A 12,746-nucleotide genomic window follows, 5' to 3' on the forward strand; every position below is an offset into this window, starting at 1 on the left:
GGGGGAAGGGCTGGGGGGTAGGGTGGGGAGAGAGAATCCCAAGCAGGCTCTGTGTTGCCAATGCAGAGCCCGATGTGGGGCTTGAACTCACAAAACTGTGAGATCGTGACCTGAGTCAAAACCAAGAGTCAGACACTTAACCAACTGAGCCACCCAGGCATTCCTGTGGAATATGGTTCTAATGTCAGTTTAGTTTCAAGACCTTTGCAATGCTATTTGAATCTGTCCCACCTGTACACAACTCTGTGACTAGCTGGGGTCTGGGCAGTGGTCTTCCCCTGTGATTCCGGTCTCAAAATTTTCAGAATGACGTTTAGGGTCACATGCATATAGATCACCTGGAGGGTGCCTCCAGTCCATATACAATTCTTTGCAATTGTTTTCTTGAGTTCCCTTTTCTCTGTGATTCTTCTCTACTCTTTCTGGTTTCCAATGGTTTTCCTTCCCATTCCTCTAGCGAGAAAGCCAGACTTTTAATTTCCCCATTCTACCGCACACTTCCCATGACTGTGCCTCCAGGACTAAGCAGCAACAGGACAGAGAAGAAAAGCAATGGGGAAGAATGCTCGTGACACAGCTTCTCTGACCAGAGATAAGAGTTTAGGTACCTACTTGGCTGCTGCTGCCTCTGCAGCTGCTGCAGGATTGGCTGGGGGCTGGGATTGGATAGAAAGGAAAAAAGAAAAAACCAGGTTTTCCCCAACTCTCTCTCATAGGTGCCAGCTAACTTGTTGCTTTAGATAAACTAAATAGAGGGCTTCTCCTGAAGCTCTTTCTCCCCACACTCAGTGCAGCAGTTCTGGGTTTTAGATGGCCTTTGACCCAGGTTAGGAGATATCAGAGGAAAGAAAAAACAGAAACTCACTGCTGGTTTGGTGGTATTTCAGGTTCTAGTTCCTTTTCCCAACTGGGCTGCTACCATTTACTTTTCGGTGTCCTCGTGTGCCTGCTGCTGTTTCAGATTTTTAGTTCTATTCAGTGGGAGAGATGGGTGGAGTGTGTTTACTCCATGTTGACAGGAGCTGCCTTTCTCATCACTAGTTTTTTTTTTTTTTTTTTTGAAAAATTAGCACATTTGCAGAACTATGAAAGTGTTTTATATATTTTTATTTAATTCTCAAGAAAGCTATAATGCAAACTTTCATAGATTAGGCAATGGAAGCCTAGACAGTTCTAGTTATTTGCCGCATATGCACTGGCTGTAAGTCACGTGGCTAGGATATGGCCCTGTATCTGTGTGACTCCAAAGTCTATCTCATAAAAGTGGTTACTGGATGCCAACTAAGAAAGTATACGTTCTATACTCTAAAGTCCAGACTGAACATCACCAGGCTATACTGTCAAAGAAACAGATATAATTTGGTGTTTATCTCCCTTGTGCTCACTGACTCTTATCAGAGGCTGAACCTATGTTGAGGAACAAGTGAGTTAAAAACCAATGTGATCATTTTTGATTAAAGGAGCATAAGAACTGAGTAGACATTTTTCCAAAGAAGATATTCACATGGCCAGTGGATACAGAAAAGGGTGCTCAACATCAGTCATCAGGAAAATGCAAATCAAAGCCACAATGAGATGTCACCTCAAATGTGTTTGAATTGCTGTCATCAGAGAGATAAGAAATAACAAATGTGGGCAAGGATGTGGAGAAAAGGGATCACCTGCTGACTGCTGGTGGGAATATAATGGAGCCACTATGAAAAACAGTATGGAGGTTCCTCAAAAGATTAAGAATAAAACTACCATATGGTCCAGTTATCCTATTTCTGGGTATATGTTCAAAAGAAATAAAATCACTATCTTAAAGAGGTATCTGTACCCTTTTGTTCTTTTCAGCATTATTCCCAATAGCCAAGACATGGAAACAACCTAAGTGTCCTTCAGCAGATAAGTGGATAAAGTAAATGTAAGATACACACTCACACACACTAGAATATTTTTAGGCCACAAAAAAAAAAAAAAAAAAAAAAAAAGGAAATCCTGCCATGTGCAAAAACATAGGTGGACCTTTAGGACATTATGCCAAGTGAAATAAGTCAGAGAAAGGCAAATACCGTATGATCTCACTTCTGTGTGGAATGTAAAAAAAAGCCAAACTTGTAGAAATAGAGAGTAGAACAGTGGTTGCCAGGAGTGGGGGCATGAGGGATAAGTTGGTAGAGTGCAAACTTCCAGTTGTAAGATGAATAAGTTTTGGGGAGCTAATTTACAGCATGGTGACTATAGTTAAAAATGTGGTATTATATACTTGAAAGTTGCTAAGAAAGTATATTTTAAATGTTCTCACTACAAAAAAAAGTTATGTAAAGTGATGGATGTTTTAAGTAACCTTACTGTGGTAATCATTTTGCAATATACGTATATACATATTTATATGTGTATATATGTGTGCATGTATATGTATATATATAAAATCATCACGTTGTACACTTTAAATTTACACAAGGAATGTTATATGTCAATTATATGTCAATAAAGCTGGGGGAGGGAGAGATACTAAATGGCCCTCCTCACAAATAAACATAAACAGGGAAGGGCTAATCATTAAACAATGAGTAATATTCTATGATTAGTAATCTGAGTTAGGATTGTTATGTAATATCATTTAATAGGTTCATAAGATGTTTCTCTCTGAGTTAAGTGGTTATCCCTAACATTAGAACTACAGAGAAGCAATATTCTCATTCAGATTTCCAAGCAGCTAGAGCTTTAAGGGAACCATATCTGATCTTGTCATTCGTGCCCCTCAATAATTATTTTGTAGATCAGTGAATACTTAAAAATATGTGAGATTCCGAAAACAAAAATGTCTTGAGAGGAATGTAAATGTTAAGACCAGTTAGTTCCCTTTTATCAGGAAAGCAAATCCATAGGTGGAATAAATGGCTAGAAGCACAGAGGTAGTCCTTTTAAGATGAAATAAAATCAATGGGGCTATCTTATGCTCACCTTACCGAGTTCCATTGTTAGAGGTCCTGGAGCCTTGGACAAGACAGGAGAAATCGAAGTCACTTCTAGGAAATAATGTGAAAGCCCAGAGGGATGTTATTAGGATGGAATCCTTGCATGTGTTTCCCCATATCACCACATTCCGAGAAAGAATTCCTAGTCATTATGGGGTATGATGCAGGGAGCCCTGAAGGCCATGGAAAAATGCAGCACTTAGTGTTGTTTAACCTCGGCTGATAATGTTGCTCCCTTGCGAGCACCACTTGCGTTGGCCAGGCCCAGTTCATCCCGACTGAGGTATAACATAACCAGTGGATTTAACTTAATAGCTGACAGTTATTGAGCACCTACTCTGTATCAGGTACTGAGACAAGACAAATGATAGGTTTCCTTCACCTGCCCTTCCAAGGACCAGTATGAAGAAATATCTATATGTCAGGCTGATTAGGTCTGGGGATTTGAGTTTCTGGGCTTTCTTGGGAACTCCCCATCTATTTGTGTTTTCTTTCCCTACTGGAGAGCATTTAGACGTGACCATCATCATACAACTAGCTGTCAGAGGCTTTAGTATTTATTTTGTCTTCTTACAGAGTCTGTGAGAAGCAATCAGAGAAAATTAAGCATCTAGCCCCTCTTTAGTGCTGTTGCTTATTCCCCACTTAAAAATGAAATAGAAGAAAATTAAATAGTAACTCACAGAAGAATAAAATACAGTTATTTCTCTTGTCCTGGAGTCAGTGGGATCAGGAAGGTGGAAGGGTAGGGATTTCAAAGAGTTAATAGACAAAATCATGAAAAGAAAGGTAAATGATGTTGACTGTAAAAGTGAAAAACCTGTATAAGTCAGATGTTATAAAAAAAATTAAAAGACAAATGACAAACTAAGAAAAATGACAAGCAGTTGATAACCTTATAATATGAAGAGCTTTTAAAAAACAATAATCAAATGTTAAAATAGCCCAGTACTGAAATGAACAAAGTGTATGAACAGATAAATCACCAATGGATAAATTAAGTGATCAACAAATTTTGTATTGCTAATAAAAAAGGGAAAAGATTCCTTTTCTCTCCCATCAAATTGGCCAACATGGGGGTTTAAAAAAAAAAAAAAAAAAGAAAGTATCCTCTGACTCATCAAGGGTAAAGTGAAATAAGCATTCCTTTTTTTTTAAATTGAGATAGGATACATATATCATGAAATTCATCCTTTTCAAGTTCAGTGGATTTTAATATATTCACAAGGTTGTGCAACCATCAACACAGTCTAGTTCTGGAACATTTTTTTATCATCACAAAAAGAAATGTCATACCCATTAACAGTCACTTCCATCACCCCTCCCCTGACAACCACTATTTTCTGTCTCTGTGGATTTGCCTGTGCTGAATATCTCATATAAATGGAATCATACAATATGTGGTGTTTTACGTCTGGCTCCTTTTACTTAGCATAATAGTTTCAAGGTCCATCCATGTTGCAGCATGTGTCAGTACTTTATTCCTTTTTATGGACAAATATTCTATTGCATGGATAATACTACACTTTATCTGTTGATGTACATTTGGGTTGTTTCCACTTTTTTGTCTATTATGAATAATGTGGCTATGCAAGTTTTGTGTTTATACATGTGTTTTTAATTTTAATAACTAGGAGTAGAATGCTGGGTTACATGGCAACTCAGTGTTTAACTTCTCTAGGAACTGCCAGACTATTTTCCAAAGTGGCTATACCATTTTATAGTCCCACCAATATATGAGGATTTTAATTCCTCCACATCCTTGAAACACTTGTTATAGTTTACTTTTTTGATTATAACCATCATAATGGGTGTGAAGTTGTAACTCCTTATGGTTTTGATTTGCATTTTTCTAATGACTTTCTATGTTAACCAATCTTACGTGTTTATTATTATTTGTTTAGCTTCTTTGGAGGAATGTTTATCAAGTTCTTTGCCCATTTAAAAATTAGATTGTCTCTTTATAGTTGCATTATAAGTGCACTTTATATAGTCTGGATACTAGACCCTTGCACACAGTTTCTCCCATTCTGTGGGTTGTCTTTTTACTATCTTAATAATACCCTTTTATGCACAAAAGTTGTTAATTTTGATGAAGTTCAATTTATTTTCTCTTTTGTTGCCTGTGCCTTTGATGTCATATATAAATATCCTTTGCCAAATCCAAGGTCATATAGATTTACCTTTATGTTCTCTTCTAAGAATTTTATGGTTTTAGCTCTTATATTTAGATTACTAACTTATTTTGATTGATTGATGTAGGAAGGGGTCCAACTTAGCTTTTTTTTTTTTCCCCCTCAGCATGTGGAAATGCATTGTCTGAACACCATTTGTCAGATTATTCTTTCCCCATGGAATGGACTTGGACACTCTTGTCAAAAATCAACTGGCCATAGATAAATATGGGTTTGCAGACTCTCAGCTCTGTTCTGTTGGTCTAGATGTCTATCCTTATGTCAGTACCACACTGTTTTGATTACTGGAACTTTTAGTAAGTTTTGAAATCAGAAGTGTTAAGTCCTTTGATTTTGTTCTTTTTCAAGATTGTTTTGATTATCCTGGACTCCTTTAAATTCCATATGAATTTGAGGATCAGCTTTTCCATTTCTGCAAAAAAGCCTGTAAGAATTTGTTAGGAATTATGCCAGATCTGTAGATAACTTTGGGTACCTTAAAATTAAGTCATCCTATCGGTAATGAAGAGATGCCTTTCCATTTGTTGGTTTTCTTCCAGCAATGATTTGTAGTTTTCAGCGTACAAGTCTTTCACCTCCTTGGTTAAATGTATTCCTAAATTTTATTCGTATGACGCTATTGTAAACGGGATTGTTGTTGTAATTGTCAGATTGTTCATTGCTAGTATATCTTATACCCTGAAATTGCTGAATTTGCTTTTTAGTGTGTGTGTGTGTGTGTGTGTGTGTTATACACACACACATATATATAAACACACACATACAAACACATATGCATAATATAAAATATATATAATAATATATAACAATTATGTCATCTGTTAATAAATGGTTTTACTTTTTCCCTTCCAATATGGATGCTTATTTTATTTTATTTTTTAATTTATTTTATTTTTTTCTTGCCTAATTGATCAGGCTACAATTTCCAGTATAATGTTGAGTAGCTGCAGTGAAAACAGTATCCTTGTCTTGTTCCTGATCTTCAGGGGAAAACTTTTAGGACTCTACCATTGAATATGATGTTGACTGAGTTTTTCATAATTGTACTTTACCAGATTGAGAAATTTCATTTCTGTTCCTAGTTTTCTGAGTGGTTTTCTTTTTTTTTTTTTTTTTAAGTCATGAGAAGGTGTTGGATTTTGTAAAATGCTTTTTGTTTTTATTTATTATTTTTTTAAGTAGGCTTCACACCCAGCGTGTGGAGCCCAACACAGGGCTTGAACTCATGACCCTGAGATCAAGACCTGAGCTAAGAACAAGAGTCAGATGCTTAACCAACTGAGCTACCCAGGCGCCCCAGGTGTCCCTGTAAAACACTTTCTCAATGTCAGTTGTGGTCATGTGGTTTTTCCCCTTATTCTATTCATGTGTGGTGTGTATATTGATTTTGTACTGTTGAGCTACTTCCTGAGAGAAATCCCACTTGGTCATGGTGTATAATCCTTGTATAGGCTGTTGGATTCGGTTTGCTATTTTTGTTGAGGAGTTTTGCATCTACCAACTACCCAAACTATTGAAGGCTACTGAAGTAAGTCCTTGTGGCTTTAGATCTAATGGTTCTCTATAGGCCTTACATAGTTGACACTGCTGGTCATCCATTCCTTTGATATTTGTTACTGTTGAGTCCTTTCTCCCTGAAATACTCTTTCTTGGTTTCTGAGGCAGTACTCCCTCCTGGGTTTTCTCTCATTTCTATATACTTCTCCATCCCATTGGAGGTTTTTCTTCTGATCATCCTTTAAGTATTAGTATTTTTTAAGAATCCTTCAGATGATCTGAGTGACCTCATCCATACCCAAACTTCGATGATCCTGTTTATATCAGCAACTCCCAAGCTAATTAGGACTCATCTGAAGAGTCAAGATAAGGCCACTCCTCTGAGATACTTTTGGAGCCACCTCCTGAACAACTCCTCTGGAATGTTCCACAGTTAGTTCAGTACCGCCAGAACTCACAGGTCTTTCATGTTTGGGCCTCTGCTTACCTTTGTAGAGACTAACAAAGCTGTTCAAAGACATTTCAATCTTAAGGAAAGAGGTATGACTTTCAGTTCATTTCCCTGGAATCCCATAATCCAGTTATGCTGATTTCTAGCTCTTTTGCTCCAGGACATTCTTTAGCTTTTTCCTTGTGTCTTTGTTGCCCCATTTGTAAAGTGGGGATGATAATACTTGGTTTGAGGGTTAATGATAATGTATGTAAAGATATTGACCCGTATTAAGTTCCGAATAAACTGCAGCTATGTAGTAATAGACAGACTTGAGGGGATAATGTACAAGGTAATAGAAAATAGTACTAAATTGTCTTGTTTCTCCTGACACTGATCTATGCTTTTATCTGGTTTTATGCTGGGAGGGGACTTGAGCAGCAGATACCAGATGACGAACACTGGAGCCTTGCTCTAATAATCTTGCTGGGTCCAATCTCAGGATTTATTGCTATAACAAGATCTTTTTATTGTGTTCATAATGAAGCCCGTTTTGGTTATTACACTTGGATGTGTGTTTTTATACTCAGCGCTTGCCTTAAGGTGAGCATCCACTGATTTTCATTTAAATATTTGTGGTTTTCTTTTCCTTTCGTTGTTTTTAACGTTTATTTTTGAGAGAGAGAGACTTTGAGCGGGCGCACACACAAGCTCAAGCAGGGGAGGGGGAGAGAAAGAGAGGATCCAAAGTGGGCTCTGAAATCTTTCAATTAAGATCAAAGGAATTTACGTTTGCATAAGCATTGTAATGGGAAATTTATTGTTTTTAAGGCTCCCTTTAAAAACTTGGTACCTATTTTATATCACTTCTTTGCTAAATTCATTTTTAAATGATTTAATCACTTGGATTTTATTTCACTTTCGCATTATCTTTTTCTCCTAGTCCTTTAACGTAGGAAAATGGTACTCTGACGTTGGGTGCAACTAATTATTGTATTCAAGGTTTAGTAACTTCATTCGTAAATTGTAAATGGGAGAAGGGTACACATATTTTGTAAGTTGTAGCTCGCCACGTATGCTTTGACATAGGGAATGACTTTGGACAGCGATTCCGCCTCGAACCCGTCGGCGTTTAACGAGTTAACTACGGGGCGGCTTCCAGGCACGGCCGGGAGGACCGGGCCAGGCGGTCAGCCCCGGAGCCGACCTGCCCCTGGAAGTGCCGGGAACCGCGCCTCCACGCCCGCGGGGGCGGTGCCCGCCGGGCCTTTCCCGCGACCCGCCCCCTCGGGCGCTGCGCCGTGCGTCTGCGCAGACACCCCCGCGGCAGCCGCGGTAGGTAGTTTCTCCTGATGATGCAAACACTCACTTCCCGCATCAACTTCCCACAGAGGGCGCGGAGCCGGCGGGAGCCAGAAGCGCCGCGGAGCCGTGCGCCATGGGCAACATCCAGAAGAAGCTGACCGGCAAGAGCGAGGGCGGCAAGCGGTCGGAGAGGGGCGCGCCGCGGCGGGGTCGGTCGCCAGGGGCCGGCTCGGACAAGCGGGGCCGACCGCGTGCTTCGGCGGCGGCGGCGGAGGGCGGCGCCAGCCGGCACCCTGGCGGCGAGCGGGGCGCGGGAGACCCCACCACCGCGCCCCCTTCCCCCGCCGCCCCTCTCGGCCCCGCCGGCCTGAAGAGCCAGGGCAACGAGCTGTTCAGAAGCGGGCAGTTCCCCGAGGCGACCCTCAAGTACTCGGCGGCGATCGCGCAGCTGGAGCCTGCAGGTAGGCGAGCAGCGCCCGCGCCTCCCCTAGGGCTGCGGCTCACGGGACCTGCCGGGCCGCCGCCCGGTGACAGGCGCTCGCGTGCGTGCTTCCTTCATGCGGAACAGACCCAGGGCGGGGTGGCACCGACCTGGGCGGGCAGCACCGTGGAATGCGTAGCGTGTGCGCGGGCAGGCCACTGCGGGCACGGGCCGCTCCCGGGGCGCCGCATTATGGGCGGCCTGCAGGACTGCAGTGTCCCTGGAGACCTCAGTCGTCTTGTGCTGGTGAACTGTGACTGCGCTAATGGATTTTAACCGTGTTTAATTAAATGTGATTTTAGGAAGTGGAAGCGCAGATGATCTAAGTATCTTATATTCAAATAGAGCAGCGTGTTACCTAAAAGAAGGAAACTGCAGCGGCTGCATTCAAGATTGTACCAGGTAAACTGCCCATTTTCAGGTTTCTCAAGAGAGTTTTACCATTCCAGTGTGATGAATGCAGTATTTAATTGCTTACTAAATTTTTGCATGAGTCTGATTTCTTAAGACACTTTTTTAAGACATGTTAATTGAATTATACATGGAAGTCATAAATTCATCTCTTTCATAAATTTCTTCTAACTGAAGACAGTTAATAGAAGACTGCAACTTTTTTCATTTCTACAGCCACCACCTTAATTCACGCTCTTTTCATATCCTAGACTACTGGACAAGCCTTCCATCTAACCTCTCTGCCGCCTCCAATCCACTGTAGTGTCAGAACAACTTTTCCTGAAGCATTATTTTGTGTTTCAAATAGGCATTCAGTGGCTCAGTATGGTGTTCCAGATAATTATAGGCTCCTTTTTTACCACGTTGCCCCCTGAACAAGCTTTCTGCTCTCATTTGGTCCACTGTCTGTAACGCCCTCTGCACATCTTTGCCTCTGAAATCCCTGCTCAACTAACCCCTCCCTCTTCTTTGCCTTCCTGGTCACTTGCATGGCTATAACCCTTGCACTGTCACTCTCACACCTGTGGGTACTTGTGTCATCCACTACATTGGATATTGAGCTCTGTGAGGACCAGAGCCATATTTTACATACAGCTTTGCATCCTTCAAGCACTGTGGTCACCCATGTTACTCAACAAGTTACATACTGAAATTGGTGAATATATTTACATGAATAAAAAGTACTGTTTTCTTCCACTATCAAGGAATAAACCTGCTTCAGGAGCCCTTTGGAAAGAAGCTGCTATTAAGTATCTAGCAAATAAATTGTCCTGGTTTGATGTTCACAGTCCTGGTTTACTCTTGTGTGGTAAAATTATTACTGTCACCCTTTTTCACTCTCAAAAGTCCTAGTTTGAACAATAATTTATGTGGATAACCTTCCAAGAAGATGAACAGTTTAGGGGCACCTGGGTGGCTCAGTTGGTTAGGCGGCCGACTTCGGCTCAGGTCATGATCTCGCAGTCCGTGAGTTCAAGCCCCGCGTCGGGCTCTGTGCTGACAGCTCAGAGCCCGGAGCCTGTTTCAGATTCTGTGTCTCCCTCTCTCTCTCTGCCCCTCCCCCGCTCATGCTCTGTCTCTCTCTCTCTCAAAAATAAATAAACGTTAAAAAAAAAATTAAAAAAAAAAAGAAGATGAACAGTTAATTATTTTTCATTGATAGTATCAGTATATTGATATGGGTAAAAACTTATAATATCTGTGCCTGAATTTTTTAAAAAAAGTGTTGAGGGGCTTGGATTTCTTTTTCCCAATCTTATGTATTTAAAAGTAAATACTATATGTTCACTTGGGCCTGACTGTAGACCCCATCCACTGTTGTGCTAGCTCACACTAATTAATTGTTGTATTTTTAGAATTTTGTGAGCTGGTTGAAATCAAATTGGTAGCTTGAAATCTACCAATTTGTTTGGAATACTAATACTGTGAAAACTGGCAAATCCCACAAATCTGGGGTTTTCTCCCTAGGAGGAGAGCTGGTTGTTAAACATGCACCACTGCACATAACTAACCAACAAGACCATGTGAATTTGTGGAATATCAAGCACGTTGTGATTTGCAGCTATGAACCTTGTAGCTCAAGTGTCTGTTGCTAATACCTTTCAGACTGGTCTTAGGTCTTCCTGCAGTAAGCAAGTTCAGGACTTTAATTAAAACTTGAGACCCCTAGGGGTGCCTGGGTGACTCAGTTGGTTAAGTGTCTGACTTTTGGCTCAGGTCATGATCTCATGGTTCGAACATCAAGTCCTGAGTTGGGCTCTGCACTGACAGCATGGAGCCTGCTTGGGCTTCTGTTCCCCCCCCCCCCCCCCCCCGCCCCCCGCTCCTCCCCAACTGACGCTGTGTGTGTGTCTCTGTCTCTCAAAAACTAAACTGTAAAAAAACAAAAACTTGAGACCCCTATAGTTAGGGCCACTGCAAAACAAATGGATTCACTTTATCCTTAAGTGAGATGGTTTAAGGTGGCAGACATAAAATTTGTTGTGTTTCAGTGTCGATCTGGGAGGAAGTCAACGATGGGATTCCAGCCATGGTGTCTAGGGAGGCTAGAATGGAGGTTTGTCTTGAAGAAGAGCAGGAGATGGCCTTCTGGGGAGGGAAGTGGCAGTGGTTTATTTAAGATGTCCTTAGATAAGAGCTGTGTTGTAGGCCAAGGAATCCTGCTCTGCTGGTCAGTGCTGACCTCCGTAGAGGCCGACCTACTTCGGTGTTTTCTTGATACCTGGTTTATGAGTCCCAACATAAGGGGTATGAGATGATTTTACTCCAGAGCAGTGAGTCTCAAACTCGTTTTAATGCCAGAGAAACCATGATTGGCTTTTGCGAACATGTTGAAATGAATGTATTTAAAATCTGTGTGAACTAGGAATTATTTAGTAGCAGAAATAGGACTGTATTTTCTTTTCATCTCAAGAAGATTGCATACATTTTAACGGAAGCCTATTTAGTTTTTCACTTAATTGTCTGCTGTTTGGAGAGTTGTTTTTTCTGCCATGAGCCCTTATTACAAGGCAAGTGGTAGCTGGAGTCAAACATTGAAAAAGAAAAACTCACGGGAGCAAACTTTAAAATAAGGAGCGGAGGGGATCCTATGAATTAGCTTTCGTAGATTGACCTATGATCTATACCTTTGTATGCATTTTGGGAAGAAAATGTTTGATTTTATGTGTCTGAATTCCGGGGGCTTGTTCTGAAGCACTTCCTCTGAGGTTTGTCCCGGGGTGTGCTGGGAGAATCACTACTGGGAGTATAAGGGGTATTGGGAGAGCTCAGGGAGCTCTGGGCCCTGCCCGTCTCCTGGCCACAGTATCTCCATGTTTCTATTTTAGACTTCCAGGCGAGCCACGAAACAGGGTTATGATGCCTAAACTGAAGTTTAAAACTATTATCCTAGAAATTACCTTTGTCGTCTGTTCTCAGGATTCTTTATCACCTAAAAAAAAGTCTTCACTTTTCCCATCTGCCAGAGAACTTTTTTGGGTTCTCTAAACTACACGGAAATATCTTTCAGTGACTTTCCATCAAGGGTATTTTGACAGGCTCAATAAAAATGAATGTTGCCTGATAATTCTTCGCTTTTGCTCCTCTGCTGCTCTCTGCCAGGCTTCAAATTAGAAGATTCTGTAGGTCCTTAAAAGTGTTAATTTGAATAGTTAAGTTTTTGTAAGCTCTGGTTTAAAAATTCTCTGTGTTTTTATGAATGAATGCCTTTTTTTTTTTCTTAGCAGAATCTCCATTTATAAGCTCGTATTCATTTTCAGGCTTGTGGTTAAAGAGAAAAAACCTTGCATTTACTGGGCTGGGAGTGCTAAAAATTAAATGCATCATCTCACGCAGTGTTACATTCCACACCTACCTCAAATCCATCTTGAGTGGCTAAAGAGCACCTTGGGCATTGGAAGTCAGTGGTGAAATGGGGTAGT

The 12,746-nt window shown here is 41.0% G+C and overlaps 1 protein-coding gene across 3 annotated transcripts in view; it reads left to right on the plus strand.

Moving 5' to 3' along the window:
- Nucleotides 1-12,746, plus strand: part of SPAG1 (sperm associated antigen 1) — a 66,829-nt gene that overhangs the window by 30,950 nt on the left and 23,133 nt on the right. For all 3 annotated transcript variants that reach the window (XM_042972689.1, XM_042972688.1, XM_042972690.1), the window contains 2 exons: nucleotides 8,477-8,851; nucleotides 9,174-9,273. In XM_042972689.1, the coding sequence (XP_042828623.1) occupies nucleotides 8,477-8,851; nucleotides 9,174-9,273 (475 nt within the window). The remainder of the gene's footprint in view (nucleotides 1-8,476; nucleotides 8,852-9,173; nucleotides 9,274-12,746) is intronic.

Source organism: Panthera tigris, chromosome F2 (genome assembly GCF_018350195.1).
Source record: "Panthera tigris isolate Pti1 chromosome F2, P.tigris_Pti1_mat1.1, whole genome shotgun sequence".
NCBI classification, from domain to species: domain Eukaryota; kingdom Metazoa; phylum Chordata; class Mammalia; order Carnivora; family Felidae; genus Panthera; species Panthera tigris.